General features: G+C 42.7%; 1 protein-coding gene across 1 annotated transcript in view; it reads left to right on the top strand.

Annotated features, from left to right (window-relative positions):
- Positions 1–26704, top strand: part of tenm1 (teneurin transmembrane protein 1) — a 152215-nt gene that overhangs the window by 118940 nt on the left and 6571 nt on the right. The window contains exons 22-32 of the mRNA XM_054598175.1: positions 9332–9486; positions 11345–11428; positions 11980–12174; positions 15980–16067; positions 17744–17940; positions 19095–19408; positions 20021–20193; positions 21673–21917; positions 22650–22943; positions 24463–24707; positions 25425–25567. Of these exons, the coding sequence (XP_054454150.1) occupies positions 9332–9486; positions 11345–11428; positions 11980–12174; positions 15980–16067; positions 17744–17940; positions 19095–19408; positions 20021–20193; positions 21673–21917; positions 22650–22943; positions 24463–24707; positions 25425–25567 (2133 nt within the window). The remainder of the gene's footprint in view (positions 1–9331; positions 9487–11344; positions 11429–11979; positions 12175–15979; positions 16068–17743; positions 17941–19094; positions 19409–20020; positions 20194–21672; positions 21918–22649; positions 22944–24462; positions 24708–25424; positions 25568–26704) is intronic.

Raw genomic sequence — 26704 nt, 5'->3', positions numbered from 1 at the left:
ACAGCGAGGACTTGTCCAGCCAATGAGCAATTTTTACACGATTGGGGAAAGAATTGCAGAGATATGGCGCCAATGTCCTGTTTGTATTTTTACTGCTGACTTTGTCACAGCCCAACAGTCTGCAGGATGTGATGTAAGTGTTCCTGACAGAACTGCAAGAATCTTAAAACTATTCTCTCACTGCTATTACAAAACGCTAAGCCTATTCAACTGTATTTCATTGTCACACATGAGAAAATCAGTTTCGGTAAATAATGCACACTGTGCACAGGGCTTTTTTATTTTCTATAAACAGGCTCTGTTTAATGCTACTTTATGCAGTCTGGCATCTTATTTACATTGAATGGAGGATCTCTTTGTTGTAGATTAAACTACTCAGCAGTATACAGTAATTAAAATGAGCTCCACCTTTTCAAGCTGCAACCTTAAAGTGATGAAGATTAATGCATCATTGATTATAATCCAATAATATCATTTTTATTTTTCTGAAATGTTTTACAAAAGGAGTACTTTTCCATTGTGTTGCTTACTCTCAGTATACGTTGCTGCTAATACTTTTGTGGTTTTACTTCAGTAATATGTTGAATGCATTACTTTTACTTGTAACAGAGTATTTGACACTGTATTATTTTTTTACCTAAGTAGAGATCTGATTACTTCTTCAGCCACTGTATGTTAACATTAGTTTATTTAAATATTAAAAGGTGTTCTTTCACGTCATCAATTTCTAAGCTGAAGTTCATGCAGCTCAGTACGTGAACTGTTTACCTCTCCATAATCTGCTGTCTGTCTGTCTGTCTGTCTGTCTGTCTGTCTGTCTGTCTGTCTGTCTGTCTGTCTCCTATAGTAAAATGAGTCGTTTACCATTGTAGTTCGTTTGGAGCAACACCGGTAGGTAAAGTAATGTTGCACAACGGGAGGTTTGTAAAAAATTAAAAAAAGATAAAATGGCACCTGCGATCATGATAAAGAGAAAGGAATTTCATATTATAAATCACAAAGGTTGAATTATTACCCTACCGTCTTTTCTGGGAAAAACAAATAGGCTACAAAATGATTGTTTTGTTTGTTTTTCACCTGGACCTGTACAATCTGCCATTTTTTCCTTTACTCTTCTCTTTGTGATTCACTCAGAGCTGACCTTCAGACTCCCCAGCACACACACACACACACACACACACACACAGTCTGTCATGTTACTGACTGTAGCACATTCACACACGATGCGTTTTCTTTGTTGAGAGTCACAGCATTTATGATTAAATTCAGCGGCTTCATCCCCTGCAAGATGACATGGCAACGCATAGAAGAAGAATATAATAGAATATATATAATAGAACGGCCCTGTCCAAATTCAACCCCTGAATATACACTCTCACTTTTAGAGTAATTCCTCACTCACGCATGTTGTCAAAGGTATGTTGTTGATTCAAAATGAATTTCCCCCATTTTTTCAAACTGAAAAAATGTTGCTGTCATAACCTCCGCACATTTGTAAATTTCGTTTAACTTTGGGAGGTTAAAAAAACAAGGTGTTTTTTTTTTCTGCACTTTAACAAGGTCACACTACTTCTGTGTAGTCATTATTTGCAGTTCCACATGAGGTTGCTTGTCAGGAAATGTAGACATGGGCCGAATATGATAAGACCTCTACTTCCAAACAGAATGAGGGCTCAGCTGTCAACAAGTGGCTGATTTTTCTGACTAAAATTGATCAAATTACACCCTCCGGATTCTCTCTTGACCTTCGGAAACATTGGACAAAGGTTTTGCGATACGTGAGTGTGATACTGTCCAAAGTAGTATCTCAAATTTGGCACCTGTCGGATTGGTTGAAATCTATCGTCGGTAACTATGAACGTACACTGTTGGGTGGATGAAGCAATTTGGAGAAACGGCTTACTTACTTTTACTTCATCTTCACTTACAGTAACTCAAAAATGTGCCCAGATGGTTTGGAGCACCAACAATCTGTTTATTAGGTTAAATAAAGGTATCTCAATATTTACACATGTTGCATATGGTTAAAATGAGTCTAATAAAGCAGGAGAAGCAGTTTTTTCTCTCTCTCAATATAACAGGCAAACGCATAGGTTGACATTGATCAGAAATAAAAAGCCATCTTGAGCCCAAAACTCAGGCAAGAGTCGACAGCCTGATGGCAGTGTTAAATGGATCATCGCTTTGAGCCCAATGTCATGCAATGTCACGTGGCTGGAGTGTCCACCAGATAAAGGGAAAAGAAGTAACTTGGGCTACTTTGAAAAACTGGGATCCATCTCAGAAAAGAAGCTGGTCTGCGTCCTAATCACCTTGGGTAGGAGGAGGACTCAGATATTCTGGAGGGAAATAGTCAGCCCGCTGCCGAGATCTGCTAAGGACCAAAGAAAATATAGTCAATGGGCTTAGTAGAGGCAAATTTATGCTGACTTAAAAACGAGGCTCTACCTGTAAAAAGCCTGCTATTCAAGCAATGTATCAGGTAGAACACTATGCAGACTGACAGCTACCTTGTTTGTAGTCGGAGTGTGTAGGGGTGGCTTCAGAGAGATTACTGAAGCTCACTGTGTGTGTAATGAAGCCCTGAGTCAATAAGAGATGCGGGCTGGAGGCCAAAGGCTGAGCCTGTGCATCAAAGGTGCAACGTTTGTGCGAGTCAGTCTGCTTTTTTGCACGCCTGATTTTTTGATCGGCATCCTTCAGGGTCCCCGGACCAAATCTGCTTCTACGAGTGAAGGCGACATAGAGTTAGTTATGGGGGGCTTGTTAAAGGAACGTCAGGTTGGCGAACATCAGCGTGATCATGGCAAATGTGACACGCGTGTCACTTTAACTGGTGGAGATGGCCGCTACTGGCAGCTGGCCTGTCAGCCTCCACTGGGAGCCTGGCAAGCTGACAGGAGGAGCGGAGATCTGCCGCTGCGGAGGAATAAATTGCATTTACTCGAGGTGAATGGCCAACACACGAGCGCGCACGTTCAGCCGCTGCGATGGGGATGGGAAAACCGAGCCAGTAAATGTTTGCACCTGGGTACCATTAACACCTGCAGGGCTCAGAGAGACCAGTGGACAGACCTCCCTCCGAGGAAGCACTCACACAGTTCTTTTTGGAAGATGTGCAAGAAAAATCTGAAATGGCTGCTGAAATGGCCTGTGATAAAGACTGTACTAGAGCTGCCTCCGGCTCACTTACTGTGATGTCTCCGTCCTGTGAGCGGGAAACTTTGTTTGAGTGGAAGCTTCACACAGAGATTGGCAATCTATCGTAGTTTATTGACGCTTTTCCCCCTTTTTCTGTGTTGAAAACATCTGATCCCATATCCTCTTCCTACTAAGGCAGAGCCTCGCTGGCTTGTTGTCGCGATGGCGTGTTTGGTAAAAGAGCCTCTATTGATAGACCTCCTTGTGTTTGTTTGATGTTCTAAACAGTGCGACATAATCTGCAGACGCTCCGCACTGATCCAAACCCCTCAGCCTTTCACGCGGCTTTCTAGTCCAAAGCATTTCAATTGCTTTTATAATTGAGTTTGTGTGCTGCCTCTGTGATTGCTTTGGATTTCTCTGTTGCTATCAAACAAGGCAATTACAGCCAAGTCGCATATTTTCACCAAAAAAAAAATGTTTGGCCGCATACAAATTTGCATGCAACTATCGCAAAATCTCCTTCCAGTTCTGTGCATGCATGTGTACTCCAGAGCTAACAGCAAAAAAAAAAAAAAAAAAAAAAAAAAAGGCAGCTATCAATAATTAATTAATGCGGGTTAATATGTTAACAAACTTATAGTGGTTGATAATTAGATGAGCCACAGTGTCTGATTCAGACTTAATTACTAATCCACTGTCTGTTCTGTGGGGCTTTAATGAATAATTAATTACAAGAAGCATGAATTATTACTGCTTACCAAAGATCCAGCAGAAATACACGCCCGTCCCTGTTTATGAGGCTATCTTGTATTGATTGATGATAAGTGTTTGATTGGGGGAAAATAAGAGCCGTTTGAAACGGCACTTCAGCGCATAGATGCACATGTCACAGTTCACAGAGCTGTGTGTTTGATGCCGCGCGTACAGAATCTCAGGGTGCGATTGACCGCAGAATAATCAATTGACACTTGTGACTTTGGTTTTTCTTTTTAATGCAGGTTTGAAATCATACAATCCTGCAGTCGAGCACGTGCACACATAAAATCAGTATGGTGCACAGTGCTGGGATGAGTGAACAGGTTTATACCCCCACCTCCACCCCTCCTTTAGTGCACATGGGCAACCTCATAGTCTTCAAGAAAGTAGTATCTGTGAGTGTGTGTGAGTATGTGTGTGTGTGTGTGTGTGTGGGTGGGAGTGTGAATTTCTCATCTGCAGACGCTCTGATTTATCCGCTCTATATTTGCATATGCGCACAATGTGATTAACTGCCATGCCTTATCTTTCTTTCCTAGCGACTTCACAACACGCACGCATGCACACACCCACACGGGCCCCTATGTGAGCTTGCACAAGTTGATAATGCTCACGCACCCACCGTAAATTCTCACGCTCGCATTCAAACGGGCACCGATGATCAAAGGGAACAGTAAGCCACACGGCCCGCTAAAGACTCTCTGAAACAATGTGTTCTTCAGCCTCAATTACAGTCGGACTGCAGGCAAGTTAGTGAACCCTCCGGGCTTTTCCCCCCCCAGCTAATTTTAGTTTACTTTATTTATGGCCAGAGGCCGGTCGTGCAGGTTAAAACTGTCCGTCTGTCTGCGTTCAGTTGTCAGTCACACACAGTTCCTGTGTACAGAGGTGCCAGGGGATACAATCAGCTCCAGCTAGTGTCATTTAGATGCTGTAATAATATGTCAGTCCATATAATTTACACCCACGGAGCCTGGGGACATGGGAGGGCAGATTGAAGGACTTGCACCTCAGGCTGCTGGCAATCTCTCTGTGTCTACATGCACGGCTCACCCCCTGCGTGCACGCGTTGCAACTTTCATACATGCACACATAATGCTTTCTCCTTCATAAATAGATCCTATAGGTAAGGTTTTCCTTTGCAGAATTTGTGCTTATTTTGCACTCCGGTGGATGTTTCGGCGGCTGACAGACACTGACGTGTTTGTTTTTTCATACAATTTTACAATTCCTCTGGCTTTGATCCACAGAGGCGTCTTTGCTGTCAACATTTGAAGGTTGAAAGTACTGTAGAAGGGAAACTTGAACAACAGCAGCAGGCTCACTTCCTGCACTCTTGAGGGCTCAGGTGTTACCAGTCAGAATGCAGCTAAAACACACACACACTCACACACACACACACACACACACACGCACACACACACACACCACATCCTGATGTTACTGTATGCCGTTCTACTGTTATTGCTGAATATGATACTAAACTATGATCAGTCATTCTCACTTTACAAATTTCCTCACCTCTGCTTTGCTCTTTTCTTTAAAAAAAAACACCCTGGTTGCTCCTTCTCATCAAATAGCTGTAATCAACACTTATACTCTCTAAGACCCCTCTCCAGGGCAATAATCAGAATGCATTGTATTGTCATGCCACAGGGGGGGCCATTATAAGTGATATTCTTCTGACAAGGACAGAGAACAAAAATATTCTTTGATTGAGAGTGATTGGCCTGTAATGGTTAATTGAAGCAATTCCTCATCATGTCTCTTTGTCTCATCGCCACCTCTCGCCTCTTTCACGCCACTTTTGCTGCTGTCTCTCTGGCTGCATTTTTCTCCCTAAATCTGAGACGAATACGAATAGCGTCACTTTATCATCCTCTCCTCCACCCCCTTTATCATCCCTCCCTCTGTTTTTTCACCAAGGTCAATCCAACTCAATCTAATTCACTCTTCTTTGATGATAAAATCCAGTCCCAAACTTTAGCCAAATGTGCGTCTCCCTCTCGAGTTGAGATTTATCTCAATTATTTCTCCACCGGTGTGTCTGCCAGCTTCTAAACATGAGCTTCAGAGTGCCAGATCCACCTAGGGAGCCACGGTAAATCTTTTGATGTCTTGTGAGTATCCATCGGCTATACGGAGAGGACCGTAAATTTCCCTGAACGCAGCGTAGAGCTTTACCCACAGCAGCAGGAAATCCAGCCCCTGACAAGGAGAATGTGGACTAATCTGCAGCCTTTTCAATAAGCATGGCCAAATACTCTTAAACAACACATCAACTGCAATAAATCCTTTCCGCCACTGCCGAGCAATAATAGCAATCGTTCCTTATTGTTGCGCTTGTGTGAGGATGAATAAGTCAGTCCTGCGTTTATTGTTGATGATAGATCGACGGCCATTTAGACGCTGCGTGTGCGAACATAAGACGCGCAGATCCTTATGCATACTGAGGCTGTCAGCAAAGCAAAAAAAAAAAAACAAAGGCAAGAAAGGAAGAATGGAGGGGAATTTAGGATGGAAGTCAATAGAACCAAAGGAGGCGAGAAGAAAGAGTAATATCCAGGCAGGGACAGAGAGGGAGAGAACAGAAATCAGTATTGAGAAAGAGTCCTGGCTGCCGCGTCATGTCCTTGTGCAGGATTTATGAGCTCTAAGATCAGGGACAGGTTCAGGGGTGCTAGGTGGAGGAATGGATGGAGAAGTGAAAGGAAAGTTTCAAGGATCCGAGGCCGGCGTCAGAGCAGTTAGAATGTGCCAACTTTTAGATCTAAGTGGGCTGAGACGGCGCTGTGGGTTGAGATGTCACTCCCGCGTAATGCCAGGTGACAGGGGGAGAAATGGAAAGGCAGAGAGGAACGAAAAGAAGAAACCAAGAGCCGGGGCTGAACAGCGGAAAGCAGAGCGCAGACATTATTTAAGGGTCAAGGGCCCCTGATTTGATTAGCACTTAATAACATACAGGATAGAAGAAGCGAAACAACAACAAAAAAACAAAGCAAAGGACAACAGAGGGGGAAAAAAGAGCAGGTGGAGGGAAGAGGGAGCAAAAAAGAGAGCAGAGGGAGATCAAGTTAGGGAGGACGGAGAGCGAGCGGAAGCTAGAAGAGGGAGAGGAACGGTGTCGTGGTGGGGGGCTGTGTGGGTGGTGTAATCTGTCTGTGTCACAGGGATGATGAAGGGGCCAGGAGGGAGAGCTCTGCAGTTCACCTCCTGGCCTCTGGAGGAAATACACTGACCCTGGCCCTCCCCCTGCCCAACCTCCACTCCACCTCCACTCCACCTGCACGATTTATGACTCACAGGGTCGGTCCAGGGTTGCTCCGTTTGAGGGCGTCCGTGATTCTAGTTGTGGTGGCGGTGCCCTGTGTGTGAATTTGTGTGTGTGTGTGTGTGTGTGTGCGCACACGGTGAATGAAATCAGGTGTTAAAAAAAAAAAAAAAGCTATTGTATGTCAAGGAGGATGAGACCTTAGTGCCGCCTGGGGAACAGGTCGGTGGCAATTTCTATCCCAAGGCTCAGAAAGTGAGTAGAGGCACATCCACACATAATCCAGTACGACAGAGTTTGAAAGGAGAAAGAATGAAAGAACCAGCATAAAAAACGAAGGGGAGAAGACGGGTGAATGAGGGAGGAGCTGGAGACCTAATGCATACTGATGGTGTCGCTCCACTGTCCAGTTTATTCATGATGTGCTGCCCCTTATGCATGGTCAGATCCCTCTTTTATAGAAAATACAGGTCTAGGGTCTAGCTTCTCCTCTGCTTTTCTCGCTTGAGTCAACAAAGTAGTAATTAAAGTAAAATATAATTAAAAGATAAAATAAATAAATAAAAAGTCATTTGAAGACATCGCCCTGTGCTCTGGGACATTTTGAAGTTAAATTGTCCACAATTTTTCTGACGTTTTAAAGCTGCACTCATCAATATTTCATATAGAAACAATGGCTTATGGGTCACAAATAGGGATGAACCTCGCAGAAAATTCTCAACCCACTTGTGCAGTTCAGCCCCTGAGCTCTTCTGATGTGTTTTGGCATCTCTCGTCCATAGTATTGTTTTGGTTTTATTACCCGCAGGCGTTCATGTTTGGGTCCACCCTCACAGCTCTCATCAACCTTGGGTTCCACACACAACAGGCTGAAGTGTTCAGTGAAAACACTCTGATAAACCCTCCTTTAGCAGATAAAAGGGTAGGGACCAAAGCAGAGCCAAAAGGAGACTGAACTATGCACTCACATTCATCAGGTGGCCAGAAACACGACTCCAATTTAATGCTGCTCCATGTCTGCACAATAACTGAAATATAAAATTCTATATAGATAAATAATGGAATGATAGTGAGAATGATAGACAGATAAATCAGTTATGAAAATAATAGTAAGTTGTAGCGCTTTTATTATCTTTTCATAATGCTATTTGGCATGAGATAGTTTTTATGATGTCTTCTGTTGCATATTGAATTGCACCATTCAGATTGGTGAGTGATTGGGGTTATATAAAGTGGTTTGTCTCCATTATCCTTTGAGGCACGCTCAAGATAAAGGGATATATGCATAAACCTGACACAACTTAATGACAAACCATAAACACAATGCATTTTTAAATGGCACAACAGTGAGGAGATGGCCGGTAGGAATACTGAATTATGGCTTATTGTCGCAGATGCTAAGTGAAAGCAATCAAGGGGAATTGGCGGCGTACGGTTTGAGAGGTGAGGGTTGACTCGTGGGAGACTATTGCTGTTGCGGAGTCGAGTCAGAGGGCTATTCTCTGTATGGAGATGAGACGGGGATGAAGGTCGCTCCTCATCCATAACGGATGATTCATAGTCTGCCCTGACCTTTAATACCTGGACTTACCTCTCTCTCTCTCTCTCTCTCTCGGCTCGCTGGCTACTGCAGAGCTCCGCTGCATGGAGAGTTCAAGTATATGTTACACCGGCGAAGCATATGTGTTCACATGTTCCGTGCGAGCGTCCGCACGAATGCAGATGTTCACACGTGCGTTGGATTCAGGGACGCGCATTTATATTGCACATGTGCGAGCGCCAAATGTCAAGAGTTCACTGCGGCACCCTGCTCACATCTAATGTGACAAATAACTCCTTCCTCCAGTTGCATTGTTCTAATCCCTTTAGTGGGCTCCGGAATGGAAATATAATTACATTTCTGTGGTGCAGTGCCTTTGATAAGACAGCCGCATGCTGAGCTGAATGTCTAACTGAGTTGGATGCCTCTCCAAAGCCCACTCCTCTCTCCCCACTCTACTTCTCTCTTACTCACTCCTCTCCATCTCTTCTCTCTTCTCTCATACTGTCTTTCACGTTTACAACCTTCTTTTTTTTTCTCCCCTTTTGTTCTCTCAACCCCCTACTCTGTCGCCTCCAAAAAGCTCACTCTGCGTCTCTCTCTCTCTCTCTCCCGCCCAGGTATTGCCGTGGATAAAAGAGGTGTTGTCTACTTCGTCGACGGCACCACCATTCAGAAGATTAATGAGAGGGGTCTGCTCTCCACTGTGATTGGCTCAAACGGACTGATGTCGACGCAGCCGCTAAGCTGCGACGCGCGCATGGACATCAGCCAGGTAAGCTAATAATGCAGTGTAGTTGAAATGAGTGGGAGGGAGCCAGAGTCATGTGTGTTTTTTGCCCTGAAACAGGCTGTAGAAATATAAGAGTCATGCATGTGTTCTGTGCTAATTAGCGTAATCAACCCAGAAATAATACGTTTGTTGATCTATTAGTCATTGATTGTCTTGTCAATCTTAATTCCCCGGCCTCTTCCACAGAAACTTTCTTTCTCTTTAAAGGTGTGTGTGTTTTTCTGTGTGTGTGTGTGTGTGTGTGTGTGTGTGTGTGTGTGTGTGTGTGTGTGTGTGTGTGTGTGTGTTAGATAGAGAGAGAGTGGGAGAGTGAGAGAGAGAGATTGCAGTAAAGACCAAAGACAGCTACTGCACAGATTTGATCAGCCAGCCCTCAGATCACACTGCTGACTTATATCAGGCCTATTAGAGCAGAAGATGAATTATAGATGAACTGCCGGCTCCATAAAGGGCTCCCTGCCCACACGCGTGTGTGTGTGTGTGTGTGTGTGTGTGTGTGTGTGTGTGTGTGTGTGTGTGTGTGTGTGTGTGTGTGTGTGTGTGTGTGTGTGTGTGTGTGTGAATATGCCTGTTCAGCCGGGGGGGAACTCCCAGTGGTGCTCTTATATGTCTTTTAAAGCGGGCCCATGTCACCTCACTTGCGTTAGTTATCGGCTCCTGCAGCGCATTCGTCCCCCCATCTGTGTGTTTATTCCTATAAACTGCTGCGACCTCAACGTGGCATCAGTATTGATGGAAACCTCTGCGTGGCTAGACAAACATTACCGCCTTAATTTATGCAAAGCGAGCAGGCTAGATTTGAAGTCTTACTTTATGTATAAGGAAATATAATCTATAATGATACTGCAGCTTGTGCATATTTTTGCAAAGGACGGCGATACATGACCCCCCCCCCCCCCCCCACACCCACACACACACACACAAACACACACACACACACACACTGATTGTAGGTGTAAGCTAGTTCGACTCTCTTGCTAACAATAGCACTAATTCTTTAAGACGTTACTTTTCTCTTGTGATCTTTGTGAACACCTGCTGAGTTACCGGCTGCTTCTAGACACTTTTGTTCACAGGGCGGCTACCTATTGTAAGCTAGCACCTCTGTCTTTCTTTCTTTTTTTTGTTCCTGTTTTTTCATTTTAGTTTTAGTTTGACTATAATTGAGCAGGCACAGCCCAACCTAACTTGTAAAAAGTGATGGCCTGCCATCACCGCAAAGTTCAATATCATGAGAGGGAGAGATTTGATGCGTGTCTTCTTCGGCTAAGGACAGAGTGAGTCCTGCTTGATGAATCTCTCCACCTCCTTAAAATGGGATTTCAGAGTGAACCCTCTTCTCTCTCATTTGACAGTGCCTATAATTGGACATGTCAGTGGCAATTTAACATGATCCATTTATTTACCAATCCATCCTCAGAGTCATCAATCACCTCACTGATCCCTCAGACGCACCGCCTCGTCTCCATAGCTCACAGTTTGAGTGTTTGTGTGTGTTTGGCTGTGCAATAGAGTGGGTTTGTCTGTCTTTGACCCCCACGGCGTTAGCGGGCAGGGTGTGCTATTTGAGCTCGCGGCGATCACGGTTATTGGCTGACATTTGCGACAGCGCCGAGGCGATTCTTGAATAAACACAGGGAAGGCTCCCTGCCCGCCGCTGACCTTTGCATGAGCAGGGAGGGTCAGGAGGCCTAATGCTGTGTTATTAAGGAGCTATTATTTGTATCACCTGTAACTGACTCTTGTGTGGTGGATAGCCAATACAGCTTTCTTCTTCTCCTATTTAAAATTCTTTGATAAAAATACAGTTAGTGTATGTATGGTCTGTGTCATCCCACAGGTGCGTCTGGAGTGGCCTACAGACCTGGCCATTAACCCGCTGGACAACTCGCTGTACATCCTGGACAACAACATTGTCCTACAGGTAGAGAAACAGTCCTAAACACATGCACACACACACACACAGACACACAACACATGTTTGCCAGTGAATTGTGAACCTGTCTTCTATTCAAGCGTCTGCTTTAAAAAAAAGAGAGATTGGCACTATGCACAGCTGAAGAATAAAGACTTAAATTGCACACAGTGTGCCATGCTGTCACTTAAGGTGCATTTGGAGCGAATGAGGCTGAGAAAAGAGAAAAAAAGAGCATCTTGATAAAAGAAAAACAATGCAACAACAACATGCAATCAGCAGTCTGAGCAGAAGTTGTTTTTAGAAAATGTCACTCTGGTTTGGCTTATCACCAGAAAAACTTCCTTAAAATGAATGTATTGGCTGTTTAAGTGTGTATCTTGTAAAACTGAGTTGTTAGATGACGTAGGCTTAGGTCATGTGATGTTTAATGCATTGGATCAACACAGACAAAATGTAGCTGATTCCACTTAACATAAAGAAATACTGTCAGTATTGACTTATTGTCTCTCTTTTACATAGCTTATACATGATAATGCTTTTTATTTTTTTCATATCAGGTATCAGAAAATCTCCAGGTACGCATTGTGGCGGGCCGCCCCATACACTGCCAGGTTCCAGGTATCGACCACCACTTGGTGAGATGGGCAGCAGTGCGCACCACCCTGGAGGCCGCCAAGGCCATCGCCCTGTCCCACCTGGGAACGCTGTTCATCGCTGAGACCGATGAGAGGCGCATCAACCGCATCCAACAGGTCATTCTGACGCTAATAAATACCAAGCATAGAGAGTCTCTGACTGATACCATCCATCAGGTTCCCATTTTCACAAATGTTTACAAAAAGATTTTGCATAACACACCCTTAAAGCCACTGCTGTCCTCATGTTGAGGTGTTATTACCCATTATTTAGAATCAAGTAAAAGTAGATTTACTTATCGAGATTATTATTATTATTATTATTATTATTATTATTATATATTATATTATTATTATAATAATAATTATAATAATTATATGTTTTTTGTATAGCACTTTTCAATCTGGGAGCACAAAGTGCTTTCCATAGAGAGCATATCATAAAGTACATAATAAAGAAATAAAAACAACAAAATAAAAGCAGTTAATAGACCGTATAAAATATACTTTCAGATTAATCATTTAAAAGCATCTAAGGTAGGACAGATTCAACTATTAAAATGAACTTCAAAAAAAGTGTTTACACAACATAGCTATATTTAAAATTAAATGAATCAATAAATGCACTAAATTAATTTTCAGGCGAGAAAGGCAAGTCGGTAAAAATGTGTCTTAAAACAGGATTTAAAAGCGGAAACAGTGTCAGCAGATCGAATACTAACAGGAAGACGGTTATATTATATAGCACCTATTATATAGTACCTATAGCATACAGGAAAAGACATCACAGCTTCAACTTACAACAGCCATCTATTTCCCTTTCTCATTTGTTGCATCAGTGTGGTCAGGTTGTTTGCAGTGGTAACAGATGCTGTGCAGGAAGAAAGTGTTACACATGGACATAGGAAAATCTGATGCGTCTCAAATATCTAAAATAATCTCAAAAAACAGTTTTCACTTTCGGAAAAAAATGTTTTTTGTCCATTTGCTCCATTAACAAGCAGCATGCAATCACAGCCCCATTTGGGCACCAGCAACAAAAAAATATTGCCTGCTGGACTCAATCAATAGTCCCTTTGTGGTCTGCAGCACCACGCTGAGTCCATGTGGAGGCAGACAGGAACATAAAAAGCCTCAGATGCCTTTTTGATGGAGTCTGGCCAGCCATGTTAGATAGGGCAGTGAAGTCTTTTGATGCCTTTTGTATTGTATTTGTCACTCTTATTTTATGCATCGTATATACGGGCCCATATTAATCATGCATCTCGGGATCATGCACACAGAAAGTCATCCTCAAAATAGGAATTTATGAAGGTTCCTACACACTCTCTCAGCAGCAAGTTGAAGTTTTTCCTTTTGAGAGTGAATGAAACCGTTTTATGACAATGAACGATGAAACAAAACTAACGATGATGTGTCGCAGAAGGGCAATCAACACGTTCAAGAACCTGACAGGCTGATGCAGATACAGTTCGATGCAGGGGAAACTAAAATTAAATACAGCAAATTGTGTCACTTGTAAGACAAACCTGCTGCGTACAGGTACAGACTGACAACATCTTTTTCGACTGATTAAAAAATGACACACAAATTAACCGCTACATTTCATCTTAAATGACTGAAAGAAAGCTGCATCTTTTACTGTTTAGCCAGCAAGTCCTTTATTTTGTGCAATAAGCCTTATTGAATGTGAACGTGACTTGGCGGCAACAAGTACTAAGGCAATGCTTTGGCAACGCTGTTAGTCTGCTCTCATGGTCCAGGCGCGTGATTCTGTCACACACACACACACACACAAACTCACAAACATTTGGCCATAATATCAAGGAACCGACATCCATAACCAATATGTGTTTAATTTTATTTTTAATCTTGTATAGAGGCAGGGATGTTAATGAATATGCATGCTATTGGAGCTTTGAGGTGCATTCAAATCACAATCATTGCATCCCAAATTAGCTCCGTTGAGGCTGCGCTTGTTTGTTTTCAATTAAGTGAAAATTGTAAGAACTTGTCTTCTGTGAAGCAGGCATATTTTTCAAGTTGGAGCCTTTTTATCCGATACGAGTCACTCTTAAATTCACGTCAGTGTCTCTGAAGAAGACGGTCATTATTTTGGTGAAAAAGCTCTTCTTTCTATATTTCGTTCTATATAAGTGGATGAAATGCTTTTGCCCCTTTGCTCAGCCTGAAGTTGGGACTAAATGTGTGAAATGTTTTGGTCAGTTAGGTTTCATTTTTCACTCCGAGATGCTTGATAAAACAGACTGAGATCATCAAATTTTAAAGGAATAGTTCAACATGTTGGGTAATACACTTATTGCTCTTTTCTGCTCAGTATAAGATGAGGAGATAAAAACTGCTCTCCAGTCTGTCCGTTAAATATAACTGCCGGCAGCAGTTAGCTTAGCACAAAGCCTGGAAGCAGTGAGAAACAACAAGCCTGGTCCTGTGAGTTACAGTAACAAGACCTGCCTACCAGCAGCTCTGAAGTTCTCTATTTAAACAAGAGTCATCTTGTTGATACACTTTGTTTTTTGTAGGGATTAACCTTAATCCTACCAACTTGGGTCCTCGCAGAGCCCAGAAGGGTTTCTGTCACATCTTACAGGGGGTTTATTCTATCATTCTAGTTTTCATGACTTTGTCAATCAACAGACAGACACAGATGCAGTAGACTCAGATTTTCCGGTGTGCTCTGTCTATTTTTTTTTTCAGATGTCATTAATTACATAACTCATAATGGTTGTTTCTTACAGTTGTTTATTCTCGGTTGGTAGTCTTGTATGTTTAAGGCACAGTGTGTAGGATGAGGAGGCATTGTTGCAGATTGCAACCAACCGAATACCCCTCCACTTACTCCTGGAGACTTTGGTAACATGAGCCGCCGAGTGCAAAACAGTGGTAATGAACTTCTCCTCGTTCTGAGGTCATCCTCACCATAATAACACTTGAAGAGTAACGCAAGTCAGGCGGCAGCTGGCGGTACCAAGGTTTTGCTTTGCAACTTACGTTTCCGCAGCTTCCAAGCATGTAGCCAACTACGGCCTTTGGGTAACGTAAAAACGTAAAAGGCTCTCTTCTCTCTCTCTCTCTCTCTCTCTCTCGCTCTCTCTCTCAGGTTTGTCCATCTGGGACTACTGTATAAACATAGCGGTACACTTTGGCAGACACCATGAAGAGAATCAGCTCCCCCATGTGAATATGAAGGGGCTCATTCTAAGCTTATAAAAATGCAGCGGTTATTGGTTTCAGGTGATTACACACTAATGGAAAACATATTATATTCCATTTGTGCTAATAGATCTCCAAAATACCACACTGGACCTTTAAATATGTTGCTAGGATGAGGGTTAGATACTCAAGATATTAAGTGTTAATTACTGAGCTTTAGAGGTCTCGTCTTACTCTCTGCAAGAAAGCGAATGAGCCAAATGATTGTGCAAGCTCTCCTTGGACCAGTTAAAAAGATGCATCAAAATCAAACTGTTGGTGTAGCAGTTTTCACCCTCATGTCTAGCAGTCTCCATCAGGACAACCAGTTTCATTTGTTTGGAGAGTTGCATTTCAAGTTGCAAACATTTATCAATATGTCAACAAAGCTCCATTTACCCACTGAAGATTCATAATTCTTTAGTTTTTACAAAGCAATAAAAAAAATCACCTGAGATATCATCATCAGTTGTTTGGTTGAAGCACGGGCAGACAAATGCATCCAAATCCACAGTCATCATTTTAATATCATTAATCTGTATTTCCAGCTCAGGTTTTTTTTTTTTTTTTTGTATGTAATGCCATCATTATCTTGTTTGTCGAAGAGATTAGACATAACAAAAATGATTGAACATTGTGTTCTTTTGAACAATAATCCGGTATTTTATAGCCGTGTGTGACGTTTTTGAACACTTTTTTTTTAACACAGGTGTCAACCAACGGGGAGATATCGGTTATCTCTGGAGCCCCTACGGACTGTGACTGCAAGATAGACCCCAACTGTGACTGCTTCTCTGGTGGGTCATCAGGCACACACACACACACACACACACACACACACACACACACACACACACACACACACACACACACACACACACACACACACACACACACACACACACACACACACACACTATGCGATAGGATTAAGTAATGTGAAAGTATTAGATTATGTCTAATAGGATTACAGTACTAAAAACAACATGTAACTGCACTTAAAAATCTTATCAGATCATATCATACTTGGCCTGCTTCAGATGTATAAGGAGGGAAACAAAACCAGAACACTTTAAAAGCTTTGACATAACTTAAATTAATTGAAATAGTCAGTGTGTCTTGATATTGAGTGATTAAATCTTGCTGCCTGTGTGTCCCTGCCGGCCAATGATTTTATCAGCAGAGCTTGAGAGGAACTTTTTTCTCTCTCGACTGTCTCCACTTCCTTTCGTCTCGACTTGAATGTGTCTAAATTATTTATTCCAGATGGAATTTTAATATCTCAGAAGGGCTGTTTTGACTATGATAATGATGTTTTGTGTAAATGATGACAACATACGAGAAATAAATGACGATCTATGATGTCACAATGGAAATGTAAGTGAAGGTAATTTGAATTTGTGAATGTATGCGTGTTGGGTATACAGAGAGTGAGTGTGTATGGGGGCTGGGGTTTATTTGTATTCATGAGGAGGCTCCTCCTTTGCAAAAACCTCCAGCTAAATTTCAGTAGGAATCAGCCTGAGAGAAACCTTTCAAATCCATTCAAATTACAGCTGCTGAAAGAAAAAGCTCCCGTCTAGCTGCTGAAGGTTCTAACTGGGTGGTGTATCATGGAGGGGCACCTGAAACGTAATAAATAGAAGGAGGAAAGGACCAAACAAATAAGCCGGTGTTCTTTTGACAGTTAGGCCGTGCTTTCATTGTAAGTGTCAGAGGATGTGATTTTATCATTTAATTCTGCTCATAAAAAATCAGCCTCTTTTCTATTCAAAATGGAGGGAAGTGTCTCTCCCATGCCACAAGCCAATGGGTTGTAACCGTCCCCTATTCCTTGGGTTGTACTTTGCATATTTTCAATCATGTCTCGCTGTTAACAGATGATTACTCTCTTCAGAGGCTTTTTCCGTTTCCATCCCTTCACCACAGACAGGCACACTGTGTCTTTGAACATACGCACACGTGTGAGCACACAACCATAATATAAAAAGACATGAACGCACATACACACACACACACAAACATAATGTGCATGCTGTCAAGAGATAAAATGCCACCCTGCTGCCTGCACAGAGCCAGCAGAGGCTCCTGGCCTACTGCTGACAGCATCTAAAGGGCCTCACCCGGGCTGTAATCCTGCTGTGCTCCCAAAGACATCTGAATGCATTTAGTCGCCCACTACCATCGTCTGATAAGGCTGAGGTCACTATCAAGGGGGTCGTATCAACTCCATGGGAACCTGCAGCATCCCAACAAATCCGATTCCTGAGTTAAACTGATAAACGCTTAAGCGGCACCATGGGATCTTCATATTTTGAAAACATGGTCCGTACCAGTTGTGACGTCTCTCTTTCTTTGAAGAATAATTTGAATTGCTCAGTGTGATTGTGTCTGAGGGGGCCTTCACTTATGCTATTTTCCCGATAAAGAGTTCGTCCTCACCCAAATGATGCGCTTTTGTTTCTCTTATCAGGAGACGGCGGCTACGCCCGTGACGCTCGTCTCAAAGCCCCCTCTTCTCTGGCCGTGGCCCCCAACGGCACCCTGTATATTGCTGATCTGGGCAACATTCGGATCAGGGCTGTCAGCCCCAACCAGCCTCAGCCCAGCCCGCTTGGACTGGTGGAGATCAGCTCCCCGCTGGACCAGGAGCTCTATCTCTTCAGCCAGGTACACAACGCCTGAGCTAACAATAGTCAATGGAACATGGGTACTTGCATGTAAATGTTTGGATTCTTAAGTACCATTTCTCAGATCAGAATGAGGATAACACCTTTTTATGAACACCAATACTGTCCCCAGTTTACATGAACTTTTGGATGAAGTTCAAACTAAGCTTAGTTACAAATTACGTATGTGTTTGCTAGGATTTACACATTACTAAATTTAAAACGTGTTAAGGCAACTAATTCTTTGATTAGTAGGGATTAGTTGTTACTGAACACCCAGTAGCTGCCTGGTGTAATGCTAACTGTTTAGCAGCTAGCTAACTAAACCAACTGACAGAGCTAATGTTAGCATGCGTATATGTCTAACACCTATCTGACCTGACACTTTCATGATACTATATCCAATAATCACAGCAGAGGGGTTGTCCTCACCAAAGCTTTCAACATGGCAATGGCTGAGCTGGTGTCTCGCAGCTAACAGTGCAAACAACGGCAACAGAGCAAACAATGTTAAACTGCATTAGTGGATGTAACCACCATATGTGCGCAGTGCAGAGCGCGGGGCATAAGCTAGCCAGTGGGGTTAGTAAGACCTATGTTCACAAGGTTAGGCTGTTCATTTTTTTATTTTTGGACATCTTGTGATGCTGTTTATACAGAGTGCTAAAACTGAAATTCGTGACGTCATCAAGTGTGATGTCTGGAACTACTCCATAGACAATGAAATGGGTAAGATATTATAGGTTACTTTGAGAGTCTGAACTGAGACTACACTAGAATAAAGTCATTTAGATATAAAAAGAGAACAAACATTCTGTAGGTCCCCAAAGTCGGTCTCCCATTCATTGTCATTGCAGCAGCTCCAGACTTTATGCTTGATGACATCACAAGTTTGAGACTTACTGTTCTGGTTTCTGGCTTTGAGAGGGAGTATCTCATGTTCACAAATATTTATTTTCCTAGGCCATTGAAGTAACATATTGGAATTCTTAATCTAGGTGGTGTTGCCCTTTAAGTTCAAATGGCACAACACAATTAAATGAATGACTAGTATGAAACTACAGTAGCTAGCAGTTTCTAAGAACTGAGAATAAAACGTTCAAACCTATTAATGGATTTATAAACAGCTGTCTTATCTCTTCGTTTCCACGACAGAATGGCTCCCACATGCACACCAAACACCTGATCACCGGTCACTACCTGTACAACTTCTCCTACATCTCGGACGGCCAGCTGTCCGGACTGAAGAGTCGCGACGGCCGCGGGCTGCAGGTGAGGCGCGACGCTCGTGGAGTGCCTCTCTGGCTGGCGCTACCTGGTGGACAGGTGTACTGGCTGTCTCTTAGCAACAGCGGAACACTGAGGAAGGTGTCTGCCCAAGGCCATGACATCGCCCACATCACTTACCATGGCAACACAGGTCTCCTAGCAACCAAGAGTGATGAGAACAGTTGGACCACTGTTTATGAGTAAGTTTTATTTTTATTCTTATTGTGCTCTCGTTTTTTTCCCTCTCTCGGTCTATTTTTCTCTTTCTTTCCTTCTCTCTTTAACTCTTTCTTTTATTCATGGTTGGTTGCTTGGCTCTCAATGCATGTATGGACTTTGGATTGCATGCATGTGGATGTGTTTTAATGTGAGTCAGAGCATGTGTTTGCGTTGTGAAATGTGAGTGCCATCTGGTGGTTGGCTATCACTGCAGAAAAATGGAGAGACTTTTTTTCAGTTTAAACTTTGCTTAAGTGACTGATTATCTGAAGGACGTCTTTGCAACACTTTGATCACACACATGTTTACTATCACACATATAGTACACACACAAAAACACATCCGTCTGAATTATTCACTGCGGACCGAGTCTCTGTCTCAAATTCCACAGCTGGATAATTACACATATAAATCATAGTTGACAGTTTCTCTGTGCCGATGTTTGTGCATGACAGGAGAAACGGAGTGATGGTGAGTATGCATGTGTGTGTGTGTGTATTGGCTTGTGTGTGCACACCGCGATGTTCAGTTATCTGTGTGTGTGTGTGTGTTTTGTGCTTGTACGTCATCGTCTTTCTGTTTGTTCTTGGAAGGTACAACAGTGAGGGCCGTGTGACCAACATCACCCTGCCTACGGGTGAGGTGAGCGGTTTCCACGGCAACCTCGAACGCTGGTCTCGGGTGGAGGTTGAGGCATCCACCCGTGAAAACTTTGTCACCAGCACCAACCTCTCTGCCAGTGATACCATCTACACGTTCAGACAAGGTAAAGCACCGTGGCCGTGTTTTCAAGTGTCTGGTTCACTCTTCAGAGGTCACTAGGAACATTAGTCAGCTGTTGGAAGACAAATAAATACGGAGGCACAGGTCTAATGTTCCCATGTATTCACGGCTTGACACGCAGGAAAGATTATAGCTTCCCCACAATGCATCAACCCCCAACGAGTTTCCCACAAACTTGCCGAAAGGCCGTTTATGACTCATCTGGGGGGGACTAGACCATAGACACACACAGATGTGTGAGGTGGGTTTGACTCTAAGGGCACAGTGATGTTTAAAAATGTATGACTAGCAAACTGCAGTAACGTGGCTGTTATTCTGGTCAGGTCAGACACACTGACCTGTGTTTTCTTATTCTCCTTCTTCATGGGCATCTGCACGGGATGTGTGCGCTGGAGAGTCACAGCTTTTGGAAAAGAGTTTATCCCGTTCTCGTCACATAACTACACTAATGGGAAGTACAAATAAATAAAAAAACGACAATTTATATTTATTTAAACAAAAAAAAGAGGCAGATCCGACTGACTTGGGAATCGCCTTAATGACCGGAGGAAAAAAAACACGGAAGAGAGGGCAGAGATGAGAAGAGGAGAAAATGAGAGTGGAGTGGAGGAGCCGCTCATGGGAGCAGTTTCCTCTCATGTCATCCCTTTAATTGCTTTCTAGCAGTTGTCACAATGACAGGACTGCAGGGAGAGAAAAGCTGCTCCAACACACACAGAATGCACTTGCACACACGGCGCAGTGCTACAGTATGACAGAGCTGCCAGGGAGAAGTTGAAATGACCCCCTATTTTAGAGAGTGCCCCCCCCCTCCCTTTACTTCCACCACCCACAAACTCACTGTGTCTCTTCCAGCCTCTGAGGCAACAATAACCATATGTACAGAAAGAGGTTTTATAGTGGTGGAGGGAAGTATTAGCTGCATTACATTTTATGGTTAAAATATAGTTTTACATTTATTTTTATTTTTCTATGTCATTGTTTGAGAAATGGCAGAGGCATGAGACAAAGTAATATTGGCATATGTGAATTCTTTGTGAATACTTACTCAGAGCACTGTAGAAATGAAAGAACAATTTCTGAGAAACCTGTGCAGCGTGTGAAAAAGCTGTCATGGCCAAGCAGCCTTTCTCTCTCTTCCTCTTTTTATCGCTCACTCTCTCACACTCTCCGTCATGCTCTCCTTTTGAATAGATTACATTTTTCTAAAGATACAGTGCAGCGCTGATGTTGAGAACACTTTAGCAGTTCATTTAAAACAAAACACCCATAGAAAAAGGCCAGACTTGTATTCATTGCATCCATGTAGTCTGCTGCTGTATCTCAGATTGTGACTGACAATGTTTTTTCACACCTTTTTCATCTGTTGCTGCATCCTTGTGTGTATATGTGGTTTTGTTCGCCTGTGTATGTATGTGACCATCTCTGTACGTGTGACCAACCCATATAATCGAACCCCCAGACCACACTCAGAGTTCATACAGAGTCAGCGCTGATGGCTCGTTCTTGGTGACGTTGGCAAGCGGGATGGAGCTGTCACTCATCACGGAGCCCCTCCTCCCCGGAGGTGCCGGGGGAGGAGTCAGTCCCACGGCCAGCCGCTGTAACATCAGCTTGCCTGGAGACCACGCCCCCAGCCTGATAGAGTGGAGGCAGAGGAAGGAGCAGAGCAAGACTAACTACAGCACTTATGAACGCAGGCTCAGGGTAAAGCACTTAATCACCTACTTATTCTTCAGCTAACTCAGATAGTATAGAGACTCCAGTCCTCTAAATCTTTGCTACACAAAGACAGCATGTATTAATCCACTGTGGTAACCAGTAAACACCCAAACACTAGCCAAATCGAAACCTGTGGGAATAGGTCAAATAATATCACACATCTTTGAAGTACAATGAGTCAAAAGTTGTGCAATCTGACCTTTACACACTGCCATCATAATTGACAAAGATCTGTCACTCCAATGTGCAACATGCTACAGCTGGTTGTTACACAACATGTTAGATGTTTTGGATGAATAATGACGTCACTGGGAGCAAGCTCATAGGTCGACTGACCCGTTAGCTATACTTTCCACAACTCACACACGCCGACTGCAACTCCTCTTCTCTTTTTCCTCGGCACAGAAAGTACACAGCACAAACAGAATTTTTCATAAGGGCATCTTATCTGATGTGTACTAATTAATTAGCAATCCCCAGGCCCTCAGTTCTTCACTTGTTCACAAGGCAATTTATTGTTATTATGCAGGTCCAGTTTGTTCTAAATGTCACAATTAATTTATCCAAACTAATGAAATATCTGCCTGTCTCAGGCATGCCACTTCATTTATATTTGCTTGTCTGTTGCCTTATTTATAAATTGATGGTGATTTTAAAGTAGTAAAATGAAAAGAAAAAAATGTTTTTGTTCTTCCTCCATCTGATATTTCATTTCAGGCACATAACAGGAACCTGCTGTCTATAGATTTTGATCAGAGCACCAGAGTGGGGAAGATCTACGATGACCACAGGAAGTTCACCCTTCACATCCAGTATGACTCACTGGGCAGGCCCGTGGTCTGGTCCCCCAGTAGCAAATACACTGAAGTCAACATCAGCTACTCTAGTGGAGGACTGCTGTCATCCATTCACCGTGGAGACTGGTTTGAGCGGCTGGAGTACGAGAACGACAGGGTGGTGTCCAGAGCCTGGGTCAACGGCAAGATTTGGAGCTACACATATGCAGATAAAGTAAGAGCTGTGCATATAGAAAGCATGTTCAGGGGGTTGGTGGCAGACAGTGTTTCATGCTGAGATTTGTTAGATGGCTTTTGTCTTTGCTGTTTGCTAAAATATAACACATCTGCTCTTCCTTTGTTCGTTGCTTCAAGATGATTGCAGTGGAAAGCAAAACTAACACTAAAGGTGTGACAAGTACTTCTGTTGTGTGAAATGAAAGCAACAAATTGAAAACAAAATTCAAATCATTTACAGTGCTATACTTCCAACCATCTTTGAATGTATTTTTTCCTCCCTTTGAGGCAGCCTCTAGGTTCCATTCATTTTATTTAACTGTGAAAATCAATTTGCAGGGTGAAGATTATGTCTGAGTTCAGTTATGCAGACTTTTTAAATCAGTCTGCACTTAAAGCTGCACGCCTAAGCAACAGCACCATAGCTGTGAGAGCCGTATAAGCAGCCAAGATATTCATTGTGATGAATTACGTAACTCAAGCAAGCTCCAAGGCTGTGTTACATGATTTTCACAGAGCAGGGAAAAGAAAAGAAACCAGTGGTTTCCTGAAAGTGGGTTTGAGAAAAGGTTACACATTTTCTGCGACACATGTAAAAGAAATGATGTAACATGCAAAGAGGTATGTTCCTTCAAATGTGTGACATAGCTGAGAGCTGCCTGAAGCTATAATTTCCTTCCTTGAGATTAATTGAACTATTTAATGAAATTATATTCAGGCGGAAATATATTTCATGTCAGCTTTTGGTCTTAGAAAATTACAGCGCAAATGAGCTTTTATTTCAGAAACATCTTAAAATTGTTAATATCTGCATATATTATTAATACATTAATTTATACCTCACAGTTCAATTTAAAGGTATTTTTTCACAATATTGTTTTACTACAGTTCAGACTGTTAAAATATCTACCAGACTACAGGCAACGATTTTTAAAACTTGTCTGAAATGTTAATAAATAATTCAACAGTAAACAAAATTGCTGAAAAACCCAGAGCTCCAGTTATGTGGATTTTTCATTTCATTTTGTTTAGTTAATGAATTAAGGGGAGACACTACATGTGAATAGGGCAAATATTTAAACTAATACATATCAGCATTAAACCTCCCCAGTTAGTTACGTACATTAAGACAAAACGATTTTTCTGAGTTTTTATGTTATATATGCAAATAAGGCATAAACTAATAATAACTTTCTGTGAATTAAGGAGACATCTACAGACTCAAATCGACAAAGTTCAGTAAAATAAACAACAAAATGTTGGCTGTTTTCTTGCCACTAGTCTGAAGCGAAATAGCCCAAACTATATTTTTGCCTTAGTTATATCGCCTTAAATAGCCTTCAATGATTAACTGAAAAAGGTATGGTCCTCAAGCAAAGACCAAGGTTGTCTCTGAAGTTTTCCCCGAATGACATTGAAATCTGAAATAAATGTACCAGACAGCGAAAGAAAAGGTACATCACACCACAGAGCTAAAGTATTATAACTCAGCCTTGCTTTTGTCTGTGTTCTCTCAGTCCATTATGCTGCTCCTGCATAGCCAGCGGCGCTACGTCTTTGAGTACGACCAAACGGATCGCCTGGTCGCCGTGACGATGCCGAGCATGGTGAAACACACCCTGCAGTCACTCCTGTCCATTGGCTACTACAGGAACATATACACTCCTCCAGACAGCCAGTCCTCCTTCATGCAGGACTACACCCTGGATGGGCGGCTGCTGAGGACTCAGTACTTGGGAACAGGACGCAGTGTCATCTACAGGTACGGCACAGACCACAGAAATATTACCGGCTGTTGGTTTTATCGGTTCATTTGAGGAGGCAGTGCACTGTGGAAGAGGTGACATTGACGAAAAACGCCGGCTTGATTTTGATGAAACTTGGAGGCATTATGCATCTTGGCACTATCGTCAGCCGGCCATATGAAAACATAACACTGATTGGCTTGATGGAGGTAGTATAATTAAAGGCTAATCTCGGAAATTTAAAAGCCCTATTACACAGCCCTAAGTCTGGCTGACACAAAACGTGCCACACACCCAGCTGTCCTTGCAAATGACTCTGATTGGACTAATGGGGAGACTGATTAAAGGTCACACTTTTTATCATCATACTATGTCAGACACCACTGATCTGATTTTGATGAAAGTTGGGGGACTGATTCGGGCGGTGTTTTGGCATTTAACATTTTATTCTCGATGGGGACACTGTAACAAACGGCCCTATTTTGGAGATTTGAAACGCGTTAACTGTCACATCAGCCAGTTTGATGTTGAGGAAATGTTGAAGAATGATGCAACTCCTTCCTCAAATGCCCTAGGGGTCTTTGTATTATTCAAGATGTGTTTGGTATGTTTACTTATGTTGAAATTCAATTGTTGAACCGTGCATTTATGTCAAATAAGAAATACTGTTTTATTCTATTTGTAATTTATCACCTAATCTATAAAATCCTCTCTTTATTTAACTTTTTTTCAAGGTACACTCCAGCAGCGCGGCTCTCCGAGGTGGTTTACGACTCAACCCTGGTGACCTTCACTTACGACGAGGCCTCTGGCACTGTCAAGACCATTCATCTCACCCATAATGGCTTCATAAGCTCCATACGCTACAGACAGACAGGTACGTATACACATGCACTCACGGCACCTACGACAGACTGCCACAGATTTCAAATATTTACAATGTGCAATGAGTGATCTTTAAATGGATCATTTAAAAAGATCTATCTGAGCATAAAAATGTTGCATGAGCTCATCATGCATCTTGAGCCAGATTTGTTGAGAAGTATCTCCGTAGTCTGGCTTTGAGTCAGCCGTGCTGCTATTTTATTTAAAACTGACGTAGCCACAGTTAGAAGTGTGAAAAAGGCAGCGCATGAGTGGAAGGGACTGTGGTCTACCACAGCTGTAAATACGAGACCAGCTCCTGGGCTCTGAGCTGCCACCCCCCCCCCACATCTCCACAAGCTGGCTGCCAAAGTGAATGTAAAAATAAGAGCTAACATGTGGTGGGCTAAGTATGCTGCCAGCCCCTGCGTGCACATTTGTCAATCTTTTCACATCTTACATGTCTGCGTAGGAAAATCGGGAAAGCTTACCCGAGGCCATTAATTATAACCCTAATGACGTGACAGTTGTTTCACTTCAGTTTCAGAAAAAAAAAAAAAAAAAAAAAGACATTGTACTTCATAAATGGCAGTACTAGCCAGTAATGGCATTACCATCAATGGGCCCCTTTAGCTGTGGCAGCAGAAATGTTCGGATACCTTCATTGTTAATACAGTTCAACAATTCCCCCAAGTTACAGAGTCTTTCCAGGGTCGTTGATAGCGCTCTCATCTCTGCTGCTGGTTCACTTCACACGGCTTTGCGATTGGCTCACCATGATCAGGTGTCACTAATCTGCACGGCACAGCTGTGTGTGTGTGTGAATGTGTGCGTGTGTGTGTGTGTGTGTGTGTGTGTGTGTGTGTTTGTGTGTTTATCGCTTTGCCCTCACTGTGAATAGACTCTCACCTTCCTTTAACTGATCTCATTTCAGCAGAACAAACGGAGCCTTAGAGAGAGGAGAGATAGTGGTAATTGTCCCTTGAGAAGGAGACAAGGAAGAGTAGGGACCAATAGAAGTAGAGACAGATATATAGAGAGGGAGGTGAGGGAGAAAAGGAACAGAAAAAGATGACAGCTTGGGGAAGTGACAGCTAGAGAAGCGAGACGAACAGACTGCGAGTTCCCTAGGGCTGTAGAAAAGCCTCCA

The sequence above is a fragment of the Anoplopoma fimbria genome, chromosome 4, assembly GCF_027596085.1.
Source record: "Anoplopoma fimbria isolate UVic2021 breed Golden Eagle Sablefish chromosome 4, Afim_UVic_2022, whole genome shotgun sequence".
Taxonomy (NCBI): domain Eukaryota; kingdom Metazoa; phylum Chordata; class Actinopteri; order Perciformes; family Anoplopomatidae; genus Anoplopoma; species Anoplopoma fimbria.
The sequence above is the reverse complement of the archived record's forward strand: the minus strand, read 5'-3'. Positions and strand labels throughout refer to the sequence as shown.